Source organism: Mastigoproctus giganteus, chromosome 2, assembly GCF_048544385.1.
Source record: "Mastigoproctus giganteus isolate SK-2022 chromosome 2, ASM4854438v1, whole genome shotgun sequence".
In the NCBI taxonomy this organism is placed as follows: domain Eukaryota; kingdom Metazoa; phylum Arthropoda; class Arachnida; order Uropygi; family Thelyphonidae; genus Mastigoproctus; species Mastigoproctus giganteus.
The window spans coordinates 82,445,734-82,468,014 of record NC_143576.1 but is presented as its reverse complement, the minus strand read 5'-3'; the positions used below and the strand labels follow the sequence as shown (position 1 = coordinate 82,468,014).

Here is a 22,281-nt window from a genome sequence, read left to right as displayed (position 1 = left end):
CTTCCCTTACATGGATGGGGCTGTTGCCCGATCCACGTAAGGGAAGTGAAAATATGAACGGACAGAAGTTACAGCCAACAGCCTTTTGCATGTATAGTAGCTTCCACAGTAGTTTCCCATTGCTATCAGCTGTGGAAGGTATTACAAATTTGAGTACAAGTTTGTTGGTGATACAAAGTTTGGGAGGGTGGATCATGACAGCAACTAAAGTTGTCATTTCAACAAGATCAATAGAAATTTATCTGTTTTAACAGATTGCAGAGAAAATACAGGAAATGATTTCATAGTGAATGGGTTCCATAAAATTTCCACATGTATCTAAATTTATTAAAGAATGTAATCATATAACTACATCCAAAAATATAAATTTTTAATTTGAAAATCATCACAGATACTATAACCACTATTTTCTTTTATGGAAACAAGACTAACATTCTGCACAATTATCATTACATAATAACTAAATACTACTATAAATTTAAATTAATGACTTAAATAATACAGCAATGAGAATACATTTTATGAAAATCTGACTTTAATTAGTAGTTTTAGTCAATGTAGCTCATTTATCATTAGAAAATAAAATGCCTTGAGTATTCAATATGTTAATTCAAAACATTATTTTAAGAGGGAAAGAGAAAAATGAGGTTTTAGCTCAATTTATATACAAAAAGAGAAAAAAAAAAAAAATCTTGTTTTATTGTATAAGAGAAAATGATTTTAAGATTAGAAAAAATAAATAAAACAAAACATGAAAATGAAACAACTTACTGGGCGTGGTTTATCTATAACCATTAAATCTGCATCATCAAAGTCTATATTTTCATCTTTTGGTCTCTCAACCCCATCTTTAAATACTGAAGGCACTCTGACAGGTGACAATGGTTCTTCTCGTGATACAATACTAACATGGCTATTTGGAGTACCCCAAACCTATATAGTATAGAGGGAGAGAAGGAGATGAATTTTTATGGCTAACTTGTTTCTTATGCCTAATAATTTACAACAAATTTGTAATGCAGTTATCATACAAATCTTAATCATGGATTCCAGAAATCAAACATTCTGTGCTACTTTTGATGTGATAATACCATATTGAAATAAAGAAAAATCAACTTAACTTCATATTAAGAATAATTCTATGTATTGGATTACTGCTTGAGTTGATGCAATAACTTCCCCAATTAATAATTAAAATATAAAGTAGTGGTCATCATTAATATCTCTTTTATTAAAAGAAACTTAATAATAAAAGGGGTAACTTCTGTTTCTTGTATGCAGCATCACTGTTATCAACATAATCTGCGCTGGCAATGAACTATAAATAAAAGCACTTACATTTCAAGGTGCATTATGAATAAAACACAATGCCTTTTTCAATGGTATTTTCATTCAATCAGTAAACAAGCAAATACCTTAATGCACACTTGGCAAAACAAAGATTTAAATGTTAAAAATTTTGGATAGAAACTTCAGAATTTATGCCAGAAAAAAGGCACACTAAAGACTAATTACATGTTTTCCTATAATGCCATTGCTATTTCATTCAAATTCAGTGGCATCATATTGAATGAAAGACAGAAAACACTATAGACTTATGAACTTAATGTGTCCATGAAGTTTGTATGTAGGCTGAAAAGTTATAAGTCAAATATTACTCTTATGGGTAATATTTGACTTATACCAAACACACTGTATATACAGTGTAAAATACTTTATTGCATTACACTGTAAATATACTGTTTTCTTAATATTGGTGACTTTTGCTTGCTGATGCTAATATCGCTTGAAGAGGAGTGATGTTTAATTGAAAAAAAAAAGGTGAGAGTAATAGCAGGAAGTCATCCAGGTCTTAAGAAACTGTTTTGGGCTTCTGGGAATGGCGTTAAAACTAGTAGAACCTGATGGAACTGATTCTGGCTATTACTTTTTTGAAAAACATAAGGTAATGCCTAGTTGTCATCTTCTTTTCCTCATATATGACCCTGTAGCAGGCAAGAACATTGTGAATACAAAAAACCTTGGAAAAACAATGGTAGGGCACTGGTTTTCAAACACAGCTAAAGCCTCTCCAGAGATTAAAATGTATTTCAGTTGCATATTCTTGTAATTGGACCATCCCAGTTGTTCAGACATCCTTTAATCCACCCAAATGACTTCAACTACTTACTTTTCTCATGGAAGCTTCATCAATTATTGGTTGGTGGGCTAATTTAAATTAATGCGTGGCAACCATATTTACGGAAAGTGCCACGAGAGGGTAGGTATATACCCAAACAGATATTCAACCCTGATAAAACAGGTTTATATTGGAAAAAAATGCCTGATCACACTTATATTTCCATTGCTGAAAAGACTGCACCTGGCTTTAAGGTGGCAAAAGATCGGCTAACACTTCTGTCTAGTGCTAATATTAAGGATCATAAACTGAAACGCATGTGCATTTACCACTATGAAACCCTCATGCTCTTAAAGGTTACGACAGGTCGCACATGCCTGTGTACTATTACTCAAACCCTAAAGGGTGGATGGCTGCTGTTATTTTCAGAAGTATCTTGAATCTCAATTACGACCAGAATTGGAAGTGTACTGTAAGGCAGAAAAAATTTCATTCAACACCTTACTTATTCTTGATAATGCCACAAGCCATCCATCCAGTATTGTTGATGTCTTTTTTTTTTTTTTATGTAAACCCCAAACACGAGAGGTATTAGAACCTATAGTACTTAGTACCGTGCTTGGGTTGGAAGTTGAGAAGATATTTGTTGATATTGGACTTGAACTTCTGTAGACTGTAATTTTCAGGAAATACGTACGAAGGAAGGTTGTTCCAGAAAATGGCATTTGAATGAATAAACGAGGAAGGTGAAAAGTTGGTTCTGTGAGTTTGAAGTTGGACAGTAAATGGATGTTGGCTGGTGGCTGCACGTGTTCGGACTGTTTTGAAAGAGAGAGCAGGAATTATAGAAGCCAATTCAGAAGAACAGTGCCCATGGAAATGTCTGTAGAAGAGGCATGCAGCAGAAACAGTGCATCTATGAGACAGCGAGTGGAGAGATTCTGTTAGAGATGAATCATTAATTAACCTAACTGCCTGGATCCTTTCCTGGCTTAGCAAAGGCAAGAACGATTGCCTTTCGCCAGGAGTCCGGAAACTGCCCTTCAATAAAGATTCTGTTATACAGAAGGAGCAGACAATCCATAGATTTTGGTGAAAGATGTTTAATCATTTCATAATGGATGCCATCTGGTCCAACAGCACTTGCTTTGGAAAGAGTGAGGGCTCTTTTCAGTTCCTCTATAGTGAATGCCCCGTTGTAGGGATAGAGGCCCTTAGACTTAAAATTAAGTGTTTGTTTTTCCAGTTTATGTTTCAGGACCAGGAACTCTGGGGAATACGAGGATGTTGTGGAGATGTTAGAGAATGTTTCCTCAAGAGCATTGGCTATTGCAGTTGGATCTGCAATAGTGCATCCATTATAATCTAGGATTGAAGAAGGGTGGGATGTATATTTTCCCTTCATTTTCCGGATTTTATCCCAGACTACCTTAGAGTTGTTAGACTGGTTAATAGATGATGTAAAACGGATCCACGATTCCTTTTGACTCTGACGACGGATGTAGCGTGCTTTGGCTCGTGCACGTTTGAAGGCTATGAGGTTGTTCGTGGTATGATATCGGCGAAATATCCCCCACGCTTCGTTTTGAGCCTTTTTTGCTGTTGTGCATTGCGAATTCCACCAAGGTTTGGGAAATGGTGGAAACCGGGCAGATGTTTTTGGGACAGCATTCGCAGCTGCTTGGACAATGATTTCTGTGATGTACTTTACTGCGTCACTGATAGGCTCCCGACTGACTGTACTGAGATCAAAATTTGCCTGATGTTGGAAGGCATTCCAGTCACCCTGATCAGACTTCCACCATGGTAACCTAAAAGGAAGACATGGTCTCTCACTGTGTAACAAGGTTATCACAGGGATGTGATTACTTCCGTATGGATTCTCCTCCACTTCCCAAGTGAGTGAAGGGAGTAGAGAAGGGGAGCAGATAGAGAGATCAATGGCAGAAAAAGTACGGGTAGGCATGTGGAAGAAGGTGTTTGTTCCAGTATTTAGAAGGGAAAGGTCATTGTCATTGAGCATACGCTCTATGACTCGTCCCCTTCCGTTGATGTTAGCACTACCCCACAGGGTGTTATGTCCATTCATATCCCCGAGAAGTAAGTAAGGGGGAGGCAACTGCGTTACCAGATCATCAAGGTCTTCCTGGGGGATGTCAGTCCCCGGTGGCAAATAAAGAGAGCAAACTGTTAATATAAATCCCACCGAAAGGCGAACTGCAACAGCTTCCATGCTAGTTGTAATTAGCAAGGGCTAACTGGGGTCAGATTGCCGACAAGGATAGCCACTCCTCCATGAGCGGAGCCATCCGCAATTCTATCCTTTCGAAAAATTGTGATGTTGTGCATGGTGAGATCGTCATTTGCCTTTAGATATGTCTCCTGCAAGCAAAAGCAAACTGGCTCGTGCTTTTGCAGGAGGGCCTTGATGTCATCAATATTTCGCCGGAATCCACGACAATTCCATTGTAGGAATTTAGCCATTATTTTGGCTTGGTGGGTCCATCAGGCGGCTTCCGAGTTGCTGAGGGCTTACTTTTATCAGTCTTGGGTTTATCTTTTTTGGGGAATAATGGACGCTGTCCCGTGTCCATTTCTTCCTCCGCAAAGAGTTCCAAGACTGAATCTTCGGGTACCTCCTTCTGCTCGACATCCATGTTTTCTTGGGTACTAGGGGGGGACTTCCCCTTTCTTATTCTTTTCTTTCATAGTTACCTTTGTTACTTGTGGAGCATTAGGAGGTACTGATATAGGAGTGGCAGCTGATTGGATTTTCTGTGCAGGTTTTTGAGAACTTAAAAGATAACACGCGATGGGAGTGAAAGACTCCTTTGGAGGAATGGTCATGTCCATCTGAGTTCCGATGGAACATCTCCCTGCTACCTTCTGGGCATAGGTAGGTTTGTTGATATTCAGGGGTTTCACCGAGTTCCTTGCCTCCTGGTATGATATATTTAGCTCTGCCTTCAGCCGTTGAATTTCTTTTTCTTCTTTCCACCTCTGGCATGCTCGTGAGTAGGCTGGGTGTTCTCCCTCACAGTTAATACAGGTTGGTTTTGCAGTTGAACATGCTGTTGTTTCGTGGTCCTTTGCATCGCATCGAGCGCATGCAAGAACTCCACGGCAGGCCATTTGAGAATGTCCATACTTCTGGCATTTAAAACACTGTAAAGGGTTCGGAACATATGGACACACTGAACAATTAATGTATCCAGCTTTAATCTCATCAGGAGGTTTAGGAGAGTTAAAAGTCAGGATAATGCTCCTGGTTTTAACAATTTTTCCATCACTTCGCACAGTGATTCTCTTGACGGCAATAACTCCCTGTGGTTTTAATTCGGAGCAGATTTCCTCCTCGGTTACATCGAGAAGGTCCCACTCCGAAATGACACCTCTCGATGAATTGAGTGTTCTGTGTGGTGTCACTGTTATGGGTAATCCTCCGATTGATGTTACTCGGAGTAGATGTTCAGATTGCCTGTCATTTTTAGATTCAATTAAAAGGTCTCCAGAACGGAGCCTCTTAACTGATTTGGGTGAACCTACTAACTCATCTAACCCTTTTTGTATAAAAAAGGGTGACGTTTTACCAATCGGTTTTTCACTGGTGGAATGTATAATTAGGAACCTTGGGACAGGCCCTGATGGTAGTTCGGTTTGCTGCCTCTTTGTAGCAATAATGCTATCTGCCTCTCTGTCTCTGTTTTCAGATAGGGACCAGGTTGGGGCCCCTGAAAAAATATGTTTATCAGGATTCATGAAGTTTTGAAGTGGTTCAGTGCCTGGGCTCCCCACCCACCACGGAACCCAAAGGGACGCCCACTACCCGGCATGCAATAAATGCGCTCGGGAGTGGAACGGCAGGGCTACCCAGACACCATACCTGCACCGCCGCCAGCCTGAATCCTGTCCCTCGGACCATGAGGGTAGGGGCGTGGCATTGACACGGTTGACCCTCGCAGGTGAGCCTACTAGCCGATTGATCCTAGCCGGGCCTTCCAGGACCTCCCGTCTTGTCGAAGCAGGGGCCAAAGTGGTGTATTGAAGCTGGGCCCCTCAACCACCAGGATCCCCCTTTCCGAATTTCCACGGGTCGCAGCGCACGGCAAACACGCCAGATTCCATTGATGTAAGCCTGGAACCTGGGCTGTGGGTGTTGGATCCCAGTGATGCTAGTCTGGAAGTCCAGCAGCGTCACTGGGAGGTCCCCTCACCACGTACAGGTGCCCACGTCGAGGGGAGTAGAGTTGGGAGAATGGTAGAGACAACAAATGAATTTGACAGAATGAGGTAGAGAGATTTTAAGCCAGAGAAAATCGAAGAGAGGAGATTCCAAATTAGCAAGTCTCTGACAGGGAATATCAGAACGGATATATGCACAAGTACCACTTTTGAGGCGAAAGGAATCATACAGCGAATAATTTGGGCATCTGAGATGAGCAGTAGTTGAATCAACCGATAACTGAGATTCTGTCAGAAAAAATACATGGGGTTTGGCAGGGTGCAAGTGGAAATGGATTCCACTTGCAGATATTCACAAATATTCACGTATATTTGTGAAATGAATTAGGACGTTTTGGGAGGTTTAGATCTTTTTGCAGATAAGCTTGCTCTATTAGTTTGACAATTCAAGGTGTATTCAATAGTAAGAAAAAGTGGGTGGGACATGCTGTATGAATTAATGAAATTTTTGGATATGGTGTACACATGGTAAGAATATACCCAGATCCTTGACATAACATGGCCTCGACAATGCTCCCCGCATACACACTACTCGGACTCCCTCCAACACTATCTGGCCGAGTAGAGGTAGCAAGATCTGGTTGATCTGGAAGCCTCCTAGAGAGTTACCAATAGGTTCGATCCGGTGTACTAACTAGCAGCCGGCCTGTGAACACCGTTACAGAGCTGTACCCTCCAAATGTAAGGAATAATGGATCTTGCCATGATGTTCATCATAACCTCAAAAGTCATCAATAATACTGTATGATGGAAGAGATGGGGAAGGGTTGACTGGAACTTAGCTCTAGAGACTAAACATGGGTTCCACCACTTCAAGCCTCTAATAAGCAAAGTGGTGGTATTGCACCGGTTGATGACAGTCATCTACCACCTAGTGATGTATGGTAACATATAGGGGCAGCATTCCTCCATGTGGTGTGGGTGCCACACCTCGATCCTTGCTTACGTTGGTTCACACCTGGGTTGTCACCCACCATGTACTTGTGCATGGAGGTTATACCAAGGATTACTAACAGTCCCACCATCGTGAAGGTGCAAGCGGAGGATTTGGCTGTCACAGACTGCCTGGACTTCGCCAAAATTGGGTCCACTTGACTTGAGTGTCACCCGAATATCAGTTCCATCAGCGTTTTAGACTCCCGGGTAGCAAGTACAGCTTGTCTGGCATATCTGAGAGAATGTCTTTGACAACCTCAAGGACCTAATGTTTTTGTAATTTGTCTGTTCCAATATCAAGATTATTTTTTTCCCGGCAAACAGAATCTCAGTACTCCAGCCTATGGACCAACATGTGATTAAATATTTTAAGGCTTGATATTTAAAGCACATTTTGGCAAGCCCGACAATGGATAAGCATTAAACAATATTGGCGAGCCTTCGATATAAAAGATGCTTTAAAATTTACTGATGCTGCATGGGGTGAAGTTCCATATAACCAGGGGTTGGCAACCTTTTTTGAGTGAAGAGCCATTTTTGTTTTAATTCAAAAAAAAAAAAAAAAAAAGAATCTGAAGAGCTGCGACCTCAGCTCAAGTTGGGATGGAGGGGGGGGATTTTTTAAGAAATGGAATAGAGTGGGAAGATGTTTTATTAAAAAAAAATACATTTTTTGAAATATTATTTATTAATACTGAAAAAAACATCACAAACATCCAATTAGGTATGAATTAATATGACTTTTGCTGCTAAACGTCTTGAGCAAATCTCTCAACATCAGTCGAGTATTTCATAATTTTCATCTCTAAACATGCTGAGAGACTCACATTGTTCTGATGGTTTCATGATCTATTTTTAACATAGTTCATATTTGAAAATGCCCATGGAAATGCATAGCTTGTCGTACATATGGGCTAAAAGTTAAAGAGCCGCATGTGGCTTGCGAGCCACAGGTTGCCGACCCCTGCACATAACTGTTTGTTTGTTATTTGGTTTTTAGGAGCATTAGCAACTAAGGCCATATTGCTCCGGGATATGCGGTGGTCATTCCCTGACCTTTCCGCATCCTCCGTATTTGGTGGTGACGGGCTCGAACCCCGGTCTAATCAAGAAGCGTGTGCTATGCACTGCTGCTCCTTCCCACCTGGCTACGGAGACGCCGCACATAACTGTATTTATTGGGAGAGTAGCCTTGTGCAGGCGAAGTTTTTATGACTCCGGCAAATAGAAAAGTTTTTTTTTACTGTTTTATTGACTTAAATTGGCATATTAATTTATTTTCTAGAAGTAGCTTTGTATTCCTAGTATGATACTTAGTTTAAATTTTAACTTCGATAGAGATTTTGTAGGTTATTACTTAATTTCGGTAAGGGTATCCAATCCATGTGTTTTACAAGTTATTGCAGCTCCGGCGAACGCAAAGTTATTAGCTATATTTAGCCGCTTTAATGACTTAATTGTTATATTAAATTATTTTCTATAAGTAGCTTATAGACCTAGTCAAGATCCTTGGTTTATTCTGAATTTAGATAATGAGATTTGTGAAGTTAATTAATACTTAGTGTCCGTAGATTTACCATTCTTAACTTGCCGCGATTGTTATACAATACATTATATCCCGTACTAGATAGCATCAGCTTAGTATAGTATATAGTATTACCGATTAATCAATATAATTTATTAATCTTGTTAAACTTCATTATCAATTAAATTGTACTTTTTTAACTAAATACATACGATGACTTAGATTTTACAAATGTAACATTATTAATTAATACATAACTTGACATGAAAGTTACATAACGAAACTCGGAGATAATACTCGATACTGAAAAAAAAAAAAAAAATATATATATATATATATATATATATATACACACACACACACACACACATATATAGTGTTATAACTGCTTTGGGATATAAGTTTACGGTTATAATTTTGTACTGAAATTGAATTTTATTGAAATTGAATCGAAATCATGACTCAGACAAGAACAGCAAAGCAAAAGGCTCAGGCTAATGGGAGTGCTGTGATTCAGGAGGGAACTGAGGGGGGCAGTTGCCCTCTGAATCACAGCCTTTTAAAATGCAATGCTTGGTTGTTTGTGGAGCAATCAGGTACGGAACATGATATTGCCAAGAGGGAATGTTTTTGTGTGTGTGTGTGCGGATGTAAGGAGTGTGAGGAAATCAGGCGACAACTCAGCATTGTTATGGGCCTATATGAGATCTTGAAAAACAGGGTGGATGCCCTCGAAGGATCTAAATTGAGGGCCCATCAAGCTCTTAGCTGACCACATCAATGCCACAGTTTGCATTTGATCATCGGGCAACACAGCGGCAACCCCCAAGGCAGAATGCACTGGTCCCACAGGAACTAGTAGTTTTCGGTGACTATTGTCAGGGAAACGGGGAACATATTGTGTAAAAAGGATAGATGGAACAGGATCAGGGTATATCTGCCAGGGGCAAAGTTGATGATGTTGTAGAGCAGATATCATCTTTAAGGGCACAAAGTGTGATATTGTTGTACAAGTTGGCACTAATGATATTAAGAGTAGGACACCTTAATATCATTAAGAGTAGAATTACTTAAGTACAGTTCATTGGTGAAAAAAGCCGTGAATTAGGGTTGAATTTGAAAGTGTCTGCAATTCTACTTGGACATGATAGGAGGGAGTATATGATGAGAGCTTTGTCGATCAATTCGGCCCTGGAGAGACTGTGCAAGGCTCAAGGGGTAGAATTTTTCTCAGCCTGGCCTGTGGTTGTTAACAGGAGAGACTGCTTCTACAGGGATGGGATACACTTAAATAGAAAGGGTGCAAGAATATTTGCTGATGCTATCGAGGCAGTGTTAGGTGGGATGGAAAACTGCTAGATTGGGGGGATACGCGGACTAATAGATTAACAGTAGCCGCTGGCAGAGGTGAAAGTGATTCTTACACTGCTTCTATTGGAATGACCAGCAGCCTGGAAAACAAGATGCAGGGAATTTCAGAGACTGTGGGAAGTCATTGCAGTACAAGGAAACACATGAGTTGTGTAAGGGTATCTAAGAATAGGAACAGGTGCATGTATACTTGGGTGTACACCAATGCTAGGAGTTTGGTAAATAAATATGATGATTTTTTTTTTTTTTGATTTGGTAGTTGTTGGCGCATCGGCTTCTGTGGCCATATTGCACCTCCCAAGGTTTTTGCAGTACTTTGATCCAAGCCTGAGGTGGGAATCGAACCCGCGACCTTTGGGTTGCCGCGCAGGTACTTTACCCACTCGGCTAGCCCGGTCGGCATATATATAAATATGATGAATTTGAGGTGTTGGTATAAACATCAAAGGCAGATATTGTTGGGATATCGGAGACATGGTGTCACACAGATATAAGGAATGCAGAACTGAAATTTGGGGATTACAATGTGTAAAGGAAGGTTAGATAGGATAGGAAGGGAGGAGGGGTTATGCTATGAGTTAAGAAACACATAAAATCCGAGGAAGTTCAGCCAGTCGATATTGCTGAACAGTGCAGTGTCGAGTCAGTTTGGTGTGACTGGGAAATCAAAACTGAGACTAGGAAATCAGAGAGCCTTAAAATGGGGAATTTTAATTTCCTGGATATTGACTGGAATTTGTGGGTTGGTCACTTACACACTAACAAGGCTTTTGTGTATTTATTGGATGATTGTTTTCAACATCAGCATGTTCGGGAGGAACTAGAGGGAGAAATACTCTTGATCTGATTAATAGTAGTGATTCTTCACGCATTAAGAATCTGCAGACAAAGGAACCACTAGGTGGAATTGATCACAGTGTGCTGAAGTGAGTGGGATTTACTCAAAGAGGTAACTACCATCAAGGGTAAAGGGAAGGGTTTTTGCTTTTGTAAAGGCGACTACGGAGGTCTGAGACAGTATTTAAATTCTATACGGCGGAACCAACTGATGATGTTACCAACAGCATATTCAAAATGGGAAGCATTCAAAGAATTAATCTTGGAAGCTACTAGGCTTTACATACCAACTAAGAAATATTGCTCAAGGTTGAGGCCTAAGTGGATGTCAGATGAACTAATGAGCCATGTGGCAGAGAATAAAAATGCACGGGATACATATAAATTAATGGGTGACATGGAAGCCTACAAAAGATATAAGGTGGTCTGTAACCAAGTCACAAAGGACGTTAGGCAGGCAAAGGCAGATTATGAGAAATCTTTGGCAAAGGATGCAAAGGAAAACAACAAAGAGTTTTTTACGTATGTAAACTCTAGAAGGAAGGGGATGAATCAGATTGGTCCACTGGATATCGATGGTTCAATTGTTGATCATGCTCACGTGGCTAACAAACTAAATGAGTATTTTGCATCTACCTTCACAAATGAGGAGTTATTCAGGGAGGGGAATGCCAGAGGTGAACTAAACTCTGGCAGTGAGCTAGATGATTTTGTAATAACTGAGAGGAAAGTGGAGGAGAAATTATTGAAGATAAACATAAGAAAGGCACCTGGGGTGGATGGGATTTATCCAGTTATATTAAAGGAGGCAGCAAAGGAAGTAAGCAAACCCTCAGCCATAATCATGAGACTTTCTTGGACTCAGGGGTGGTACCCATGGACTGAAGATGTGCAAATGTGACCTCAATTCACAATGGAGGATCAAAGGGCGAAGTAATTATAGATCTGTTAGTTTAACTTCTATTCCATTAAAATTAATGGAGGCACTGGTTAAAGCAGCACTGCAGGATCATCTAGACAAGACTTCAGTTATAGCTAGGACACAGCATGTGTTTGTTAAGGGGAAGTCTTGATTGAGCAATTTGACTGGATACTATGATGTGATCACAAAGCAACTGGATGCAGGGAATACTTTGATATCATATATTTGGATCTTAGAAAGGCTTTTGATACTGTTGCACATGGAAGACTGCTGCTATGGATAAAGGGATGGTTGAGTGGGAGAAAACAGAGAATGGTAATCAATGGATACTGTTCTTCGTGGACTAATGTTATTAGTGGAGTCCTCAGGGTTTAGTGTTGGGGCCATTGTTGTTGTTTTCTGTATTTATACTCTCATCAATATCATTTATAAATACAGAAAACAACAACAATGGCCCCAACACTGAATCCTGAGGGACTCCACTAATAACATTAGTGCACGAAGAGCAGTGTCCATTCATTACCACTCTCTGTCTTCTCCCACTCAACCATTCCTTTATCCATAGGAGCAGTTTGCCTCGAATGCCACACTGCTCCAATTTGTGCAGCAGTCTTCCACGTGCAACGGTATCGAAAGCCTTTCTAAGATCCAAATATATGATATCAAAGTTATTCCCTGCATCCAGTTGCTTTGTGACCACATCATAGTATCCAGTCAAATTGGTCAGGCAAGACTTCCTCTTAACAAATCCATGCTGTGTCCTAGCTATAACTGAAGTCTTGTCTAGATGATCCTGCAGTGGTTCTTTAACCAGTGCCTCCATTAATTTCCCTGGAACGATATGAAGATTGGCAGGGTTGTTAATGACACTAATGACAGTACGCTGCTGCAACAGGATCTAGAAAAGTTGAGGAGATGGGCTGAGAGGTGGCGAATGAAGTTTCACATTGACAAATGTAAAGTACTACATATGGGAAACAGTAACCCCAGAGTAACGTACCAACTCTGTGTACTACACTGACAGTGGAAGAGAATGAAAAGGACCTGGGGGTAATTGTGCAGGCAGATATGAAGTTTTCTGAGCAGTGCAGATGGTCTGCAAGAGTAGATCATGGTGTCTTTTCAATGATATACAGGAATTTTTCTAGCAGGGATAAGGAGGTGATTATCCCCTTGTATAAGGCGATGGTCAGACCACACCTAGAGTACTGTATACAGGTCTGGAGGCCTCATTTTAAGAAGGATGTACAGCTGTTGGAACGAGTACAGAGAAGGGCAACAAGATTAGTGAATGGAACAAAGGGTTGCTCTTACGAAGAAAGGCTTAAGTTTTGCAGATTACAGTGTTTGGAGACTAGGCACCTGCAAGGTGATCTGATTGAGGTGTATAAAGCCTTGAATGGTTTGAGCATGCTCAATGCTGATGGGATTCTTCCTTTTGCTCAGAATAATCACCTGAGAGGGCATAAATTCAAATTGAGGAAAGACAGTTGTAGGACAGATGTGCGGAAGTTTGCCATTAGCCAGCTGGTAGTTGATTGGTGGAACAGACTTCCATCTTTTGTTGTGGAAGTTGATAGCATAAATAAATTTAAGGCTGAGTTGGACAGGTATTTGGAATGAACAGAGGGGTGAAATCGGAGTATTTTTTTGGGCTGATGCTGCATAAGCTTGCTTTTTTTGCATCATATGCCTCTACTAATGCTAATGCTATTCAAATTTGTGGCATAAGTTATGTCCAGATCTTAGCAACTCCTTCAAAGACTCTGATAATGATGAAGATTATGCACAACTAAAAACAAATATGTGAAACTTGCTAAAAAGATAGGGTTCACTGAAGTGGAGGCAACTGATGTCAACGATTTAACTGATTTGCATCATCAGGAATTGCCATATGAAGATCTGTTTGCATTGGAGTAGCATCGCATTCAAGAAGAGGAGGCAGCAGTTAGTGAAAGCCCAGAGGTTAAAGAAGAATAGAGTCTAACAGTGAAAGGAATATTGAAAGCATTAAATCTTATAGATGAAGGCCTAAATATATCAGCTGATGAAGACCCTAATCTTGAATGAAGCTCTACAGTGCAATGTAAAGTTTGCTAAAACTTGGTTGCTACTAAGAGTTGTTGCATGCACATGTAAAGCAACTAGCTCTGGATTCCTTTTTCAGGCACTCAAGTGAACCCTCCACTTCCCAGGTTAGCGTAAACCCTACCTATCTAGTTCGAATCCGAGGGAACAGAATGCAACCATGACAATCCTTCTCATCAATATGCCTAAGGCCACGCTCCACCCCACTCTCTCTCTCTCCCCTCTCAAATGTTCTTTTCATTGTACTGTATATGTTGGTTATAATGCACATACGTTTTCTTACTGTACAAAAGAAAAAAAAAAAAAAAAAAAGGAAGTAAATCAACAAAGATGAATTCTCTTTGGTTGCTCACCATTTTTTTTAGAGTGTCCAGTCTTCTAACAAAATAAAACGAATAGTATGTACCGATAGGGGTAGCTTAGCTAGATGCGAACTTAGGGGTAACTTAGCTAGGTGGTAAAGAAAACCCTTGGGGTTTGCTTTACCATCCAGGTTTCCAACCCCACCATAGGGAGGTAGGAACAGTGCCACAAGGTGACCAAGTAACTGAGTTAGTAAATTAGTACTAATAGAAAAAGAAACAGAAAGGTGGTTTTCCTTTCTGGGCCTTTGCCTACTTCTTGTAGTGTGAAAGAGCTACTTTGATAGAGAAATCAAGAAAAATGGTCGTTGACACAAAAAGCAGTCTATTGGCTGAAATAATCTTTAGAGACGTACTAGAATCACTTGGTCACAGAACGCTTGGCACCCGGGATGACAAATAAAGGTATAAGTTTACATTTGCCAACAATTTACCACCCAATAGGAATTTGGTGGTACTGTCTGTCTTTAGATACCTTAAAAACAGTCAGTCATACTCTTCTCTTTTGCACTCTTTTCCAAGGTAGAGCATGTTCATCTAGACTGAAAATTCAGTGTGCACCACAGTGCCCCTTATTATCTCTGAACTGGCAGCCTTGCCACTCACTTTAATATTATGATGCTTATTTCTAGCATTAAACATCAAACCACTACTAGTATTAAATGTTCCCCCCATCACTAGAATGTCACCAAATTTAGCCTCAACACCATCACAGACTTAAGATCCTTTTCTAAATTAATTTAAGGCATATTGGCATGCATTTCTGATTCTCATCTACTGACCACAAAATAAAGTTTTTCCATCTCATTCCTTACTATATCTTGTTGCTTTGTAATAACTGTGCTGTTACAATTGGTACACTGATGCAGAGGCTTTAACATGTTCCATAATTTGTTCTAGGTTTTGAATAATTGTTGAGATAGTTCATTGATTCACATACAAAAACTGTGTCCTACCACAAATTATTCTCAAATACCAAAGAAGGAAAGATTACAGTTATTGTAATAACTTGTTATATATTTGAAATTCCACACTACTTTCAAATTAAATTATATGAATTTAGTGAAAACATTAGTTCTAAAGAAAACTATTTGAAAGAAACTCTTAAATTATTTATTTATTTTAATTAATTAAAATAAACCACACAATAAAATAAAATAAACTAAAATCTACACAATTTGTTTTAATGTGGAGTGCAGTGTTGTTTAAGTAGTTATTTGAATTTAGTTATTTCTTACATGTCTTTCTCCCAAGAAATTATTACTGTAAACCTTAAATAAAAAAACAAACACACAAGTAATACTTTTCTAATCTGCTGTGCTTGCAATTGGTTAAACCCCAGGCCTCTTCTAAAGTCAAATTGCAGTGTGACTAATCATATGGAAATTCCTCGCATTATGATAGTACAGTGGATTTGTTACTTGTCACTCACTTAGAGGTGCTTCCGTAGCCAGTTGGGAAGGAGCAGCAGTGCGTAGCACATACTTCTTGATTAGATGGGTGTTCGAGCCCATCACCACCAAATACGGAGGATGCGGAAAGGTCAGGGAATGACCACCGCATATCCCCAGAGGCAATATGGCCTTAGTTGCTAATGCTCCTAAAAACCAAATAACAACAACAACTCACTTAGACAGATCTGGCTTCAAGTCTTACTAATGAATGGAAGAACTTCTAAAGGCCTTTTTAATCAATCGCGCGCGCACGCACGCACGCACGCACACACACACGCACACACACACACACACACACACACACACACACACACACACGTTTATGGAAAATGCCTTCAAAAGCAAAATGACTTGCCAAGTCATTTGCTATTCTTTGGCTAAGAACAAACAACTTTCCCAGTTTCCCAGGTAATAAATTCAATTATTCAAAAAGTAATTTGCTCTTATCTAACAGAAGATACTGATGTTAATTTGTGTTTTTATCCTATGTGATTATTAGTATTCACTACAAATATATGTTAATCAGAATGTCATTTAACTTCATATATCATTAAATTGTTACTATATTAAATGCAGTATATAAAAGCTGAAAATATTTTGTTCTTGTTCATATTATTTCAAAAGTTGATGTAATACAGTTGTGGAAAAGTTCATAAAGTCAAGATACGAGTTTGTTTATTGAATGTCCAGTGTTAAAAATTGTTGTTTGTAAGGTTGAATGATTGTAAACTGGAAGCTCATTGTAATGACCTTATAAACTGTGTGGATAAATACATGAAGGCCAGTACAATGTTCAGGTTATTGACAACATAATGGAAAGAGGCCTATAAGAAAAAGGTAAATCAATTTTTAAAATTATCTTCACAATTGTTTATAAAGTACAAAAAAAAAAAAAAAAAAAAAAACCACCCCAAATACAGTAGAACCTGGATAAGAAGTTTTCCAAGGGCCTGGAGGTTTAGAACTTCTTATGAGGGAAAGCTTTGTAGAAGGGGAAAAGACCTAAGGTTATGAAATATTAAATACACAAATAAAAATGAAAAGATACACATACGTAAGTTAAACATGATTTTAAGTACTATTTCAGAATTTATAAATATTTTACTCTGCCTATGGGAAACATTTTTAAACTGAGGATTTCTAATTGCTTAACATTCTGTTCATTAAACTCATTACCAAGTTGGAAGGATGAACTCCTTTAGAGTTCATTCTTCCAACTATAAACCTTCAAATTAGAAAAATATAATATAATTAGTATAACCAGTAAAATTAATATTTGTAGTGTTAAAATAAAACTGTCACGGAGGGACGAATAATTAGGACCAATATGACAAAGAGAGAAAAATACGGTTATTCTTAAATGAATTACCAAAAATACTACTAATAATAATCTACAGAAATAAATAAAGTACAGTCAGTCCTCGTATAGCACGATAGTTGTGTTCCTAGAAACCCTCATGCAATATAAATAACAGGTCCTATGGAAAAAATAGGTTTAGGTTTAGGTGCTGACCACCCAAGATTGAACACACATTTTTAACCAAAACATTACCAAACACAATAAATAATCGTAATAAAATATTTACGTATTTAAAATAATAAAATACGTAAATATTTTATTAAGACTATTACATAATAAAATATTACTAATGCTTTTGCTTCTATCGTAAGCAAACTTCTTCTTTGTTTAATCTTCTATCCAAACAGACTACAGCTGTTCCATCTCTTCCAATTCTTTGTGTCTTGATCTAATGGATTTTTAGCATTAGCAAAGGCACATGATGCAAGAAAGCAAGCTTATATAGCATCAGCCAAAAAAAAAACCCACACTTTGAGTTGTTCCTGCTATGAAAGTTGTTTTTATTTTCTCTGCATTATTTCTAATTCTCGTAGGCCTGTAGCAGGTGCAATATCATATGTTCGTTCATTTCGCTCAAAGCGTTTCACAATTTCATTTTTTTCCTCTATCGACAGAGGCCAGAAGACGATGGAGGTCTGTGTGATTTTGGCCATAAATGCTAGTATGAGGCTGCTACAAATTTTCCTGGGTAAAAATTTTTGACCCGGTCTGCCTCTGTCTATTGATATTGCTTTTCTTTTTCTCTCTGAATCTGTAGTGTCTTCACCAGGACGCTTCCTTTTTTCACACCTTTTAAGTTCTTCTCTTCATTCCTATAGTGTTGCATTCAGTTGGGGTGATTCCACGTTCAACTGCCATTTCTTGTAAACACAAAGGCGAATCGTGCATAAGCGAATTTGGTTCATGTTATATATGATATTGTTCCCCTATTTATAAATCGTGTATGATTGAATTCGTGTGATGTAAACACGTGTTATATGAGGATTGACTGTACAGGCAACCACTGTATAACATGGTACTTGAACAACACGGTTTTGCTCTAACACAACTGACAAATTGAGGCAATCCTACAACACAGTACTTATATAATGCAGTTTATAAATGTTTGACACAATTCTCTAAAGTGGTTAGAGAAATGTGTCAAACTTCACATAACATGGTATTTTTGGGCTTTTGTGCGGGGAAAATCCTACTATGTTGGATATAATTTTTCAACATTTCCATTCTTTTTTGTGAATCCCCGCTGTTCACTTGCTAGTAGCTATGAAATAAAAAAAAAAATTATTGGGAAATCCTCATATTTTATTTCGTTGGGAAATCCTCATGTTAGGTTCTGTGCTATTGAACATGTGCTTGTTTGAGACCATAAAAAACTGTAACTTTGAAGCATGACTTTTAAGATTTTTGTAAGATTATTTTGATTATCATCAGCCATTTTCAATCCACTGGAGGATGAAGGCCTCTCCAGCAACTTTCCAGTTCCTTCTGTTTTGTGCAATGGCCATCCATTTACTACCCACGAACTCGTGAATTTCATCTCTCCATCTCTATCGTTGTCTTCCAGGTTTCCTTCTAGCTCCTCTTGGGTACCATTCTGTTATTTTCTTAGTCCATCTGCCATCATGTCTTCGAACTATGTGTCCTGCCCAAGACCATTTTAGTTCTTTAGTTTTTGATAAGAATGTCCTTTCCTTGTGTTTACTGCCTAATCCATGTGTTTCTCTTCTTATGCAACAGTCTGATTTCTAATATAATTCGTTCCATTCTTCCCTGTGTGGTTTTCAGCTTCTCTTCCATTCTTTTGGTGAGTGCTCAAGTTTCGCTTCCATAAGTCATGGCGGGGAGTATACATTGGTTCATTATTTTACGTTTCAGACAAATTGGGATATTGCTTCTCAGTATGTGGCTATATTTCCAGAATGCTATCCACTCGAAATTTATTCTTTTCTTGACTTCCAGCCATTTATCATTGTTACAGCTAATGACTTGTCCAAGAAAAGTATATAAATCCACCTTTTCAATTTCTACTCCTTAGACGATTATATCCCTTTCTGCGGTATACTTGTTCATCGTTACTTTTGTTTTAGCTATATCCATCTTTAGTCCAAAATCCTTACTAATTCTGCATAACTGGTTAAGTTTTCCTCTAATTCTTTGGGATTGTGGTGTATGTTCATGACATTATCTGAAAATCATAAATGGTTTAGGTGGCAAATCTTTTTAAGGGTTCGTGGCAAAATTGGTTAAATCTTTTAAAAAGCTACCCTCACATTTCAGAACACAAAATGCATAATGCTTTATTATCCTTCTTAATATAAGCAATCTTTCACTCCAAAATTTCTGAAGTTCTCTACTACTCCCCTCTTCATTTGAACATTTTTGTTCCTTTGCTGGCTGTGCTGACATTCTAAACAATCTGTAAAGGGCAAATAGCAATTAAAATATTTATTTGAATTTATGGAATTAATTAAGAATAATCTCCACGCCACATGCAAACCATAATTGACAATGAAGGAGGCTACTCTAAATACTGACTGTGGATAATATATCTCATATAACTTTACCAATAACTTATGTTCTGAATAAATGTTATGAAATATATGAATTTTTTTCTTAATTTCATCAGTACACCTCACCACTCCGACTTCAAACAAATCACTGTATGAAGTTTGAATTTTTTTGGGAGGCTCTGACTTCTGCATGTCCAAAAAATTTGTATGCATGCCACTTTGGGCATGCATGCCATGGGTTCGCCACCCCTGGTTTAGGTAACCTCCATTCACATCAGCTCCTTTCTGTGACCAGTCCAATCTTCTGAAACCATCCTCAAAAGTAGCAGTAAACAACTTTGGAGATATTGTGTCTCCTTGCTGAACTCCTTTCTCAATTTTATATTTGCTAATGGTCTTTGTCTAGTCCAGCGTTTCCCAAACTGTGTTCTGCAGAACACTAGTGTTCCGTGAGATGTGAATGAGTGTTCTGTGAAATGCGAACAAGAGTTCCATGAAAAATCATAATTAATAATTTTAAAAAAAATAATAAATAAATTTTGCATATTTGTAACGTACACCACTTTTGTATCATTATAATTTTTAACAATTTTTTTTTGGTTATTAATATACTGGCATAGACTAATAATCAAATAGACTGTGCAACACTATTCTGGTGGGCTTTTGCATAGAGAAGTACGTGTAGAGGTAATGATATCTACGAAAAAGTAGCAATGTAGTGATCTAATATGCATTCGTAAGCAATTTAGCCTGGAGTACACGTGATGAAGGAGAGGGGTAAGCGAACCGAAATCATAACTAAACTCACTTCCTTGTATAAATTTCTTTTGATAATTATCAGTATTTTGAAATATATTTCTATACATTAAAATAATTTTTCACCTAGTGATATTTATTCAGCCAATGGGAGACGAGGGGTGCGGGTTACGTGGTAATATGTAACAAATACTAAATTACGTAACAGAAGCTTGTTTTACTGTGGTAAAACAAGCTTCTGTTTTAGTGTGATCATGCTAGATAAACCTCGTGCATGCGCTTTATCAAGCATGACTACACAGTACCATTCTTGATTTCCATATGTAATGTATTTACGTATTCATAGGCTAAGGAAAAGAGACACACACACACAGTGTCGAAAGCATCTGTAAGTATTTTATTTTATCAAAAGAAGTGAGCACAGCGAGCAGGGGACAAAGCCCCCTAGTTATTTTAAAATAAATGACCATGGATTTGTGGGTGAAAAAGGAACTTTAAAAGGAGAAACAAGTGCTTCTAATATTGTAACTGTGGTCAATGAAAACAAAAACAATATTGTCACAGTTCAAAGTGAGGATGAACAATTGCAGCCTTTGTATGATGACAGTTATTTGAATTTCAGCTTTACATGTGTTGGAAATAAAGATGCTCCTGATGCACAGTGTGTCGTATGTAATAAAATATTAGCAAACAGCTTTTTGGCTCTCGCTAAACCTGTGTTTCGTAAATATACTGTGAGATGAAAAGTGTTCCGTGACTAAAAAAGTTTGGGAAATGCTGGTCTAATCTAATAAAGGATGTAGCATTCTCATCTAATTTCTTCAAAATTATAATGTATGGAGTCAAATACCAGGCATAATGGTGCTTTATATTCATTTGCTTTCTCCATTTGCTGTGATATTATGTGAAGGCGATCTGTAGTTGAGAATCCTGTCATAAAGACGGCTTGCTCTTTTGGTTGATTCTCATCAAGTATTCTTTCTAATCTGTTAGTGGTGACCCTTGTGAACAACTTGTAAATGTGAGACAACAAGCTAATTAGTCTATAATTTCCAATTTCTGATTTGTCTCCTTTCTTATGCAGCAAAATTACGATTGCATTTTTCCACTTCTTAGGGGTCATGCCTTTGCTAATGTATTTTGTGAAGAGTCTTGCCAGTTTCTCTGTCATGCCTCTTCCTCCAAATTTTAACAACTCTACAGTAACTTCACCTTCACTGGGACTTTTTGATTTTTCATTTTCTTCAGGAAGAATATCATGTACTATGTGTTTCAAATTTGTGATCCATCTTCCCCACTGCTGGCATCGTTCCCTTACTCCTTATAAAATACTGTAGTCTTCTGCTATTTGAATTATGCCTTCTCTGCTATTTATAAGTATACCATCACTATTCTTCAGATTCAGTATCATTTGTCTCTCTGTATAACTTCGATGTCCAAAACTGCTCATGACTGCTGATTTAAGTACTTTGTTTTCCCTTAACGCTTGTTCTACTTTTCTTGTGTTAAATCTTCTTATGTCCTCTCTGAGTATCTTTCTAATGGCTTCATAACTCAGTATACTCAATTTTGTCTTTGTCAGTGTTTATCTTGCTCTTCATTTGTCGTCTTCGGTTCATCATGACAAGTGTTTCTTGATTAATTTTTTCTTTTTTGGATTTCTTTTTACTTACAGGTTTCTCGGGTTTAATCACTTTCAGAAAGTTGTTGTATTTCTTGTTGATATCTTGGTCCTGAAAGGTCTGTAGAAGCTCAAACTTGTTCTTATCTTCCAGTATAAACTGCTTTTTCTCCTCTTC

At 38.2% G+C, this 22,281-nt stretch overlaps 1 protein-coding gene across 1 annotated transcript in view; it reads right to left on the bottom strand.

Annotated features, from left to right (window-relative positions):
* Positions 1-22,281, bottom strand: part of polybromo (protein) — a 702,481-nt gene that overhangs the window by 222,744 nt on the left and 457,456 nt on the right. Inside the window, exon 26 of the mRNA XM_090389959.1 lies at positions 772-933. Within this exon, the coding sequence (XP_090246085.1) occupies positions 772-933 (162 nt within the window). The remainder of the gene's footprint in view (positions 1-771; positions 934-22,281) is intronic.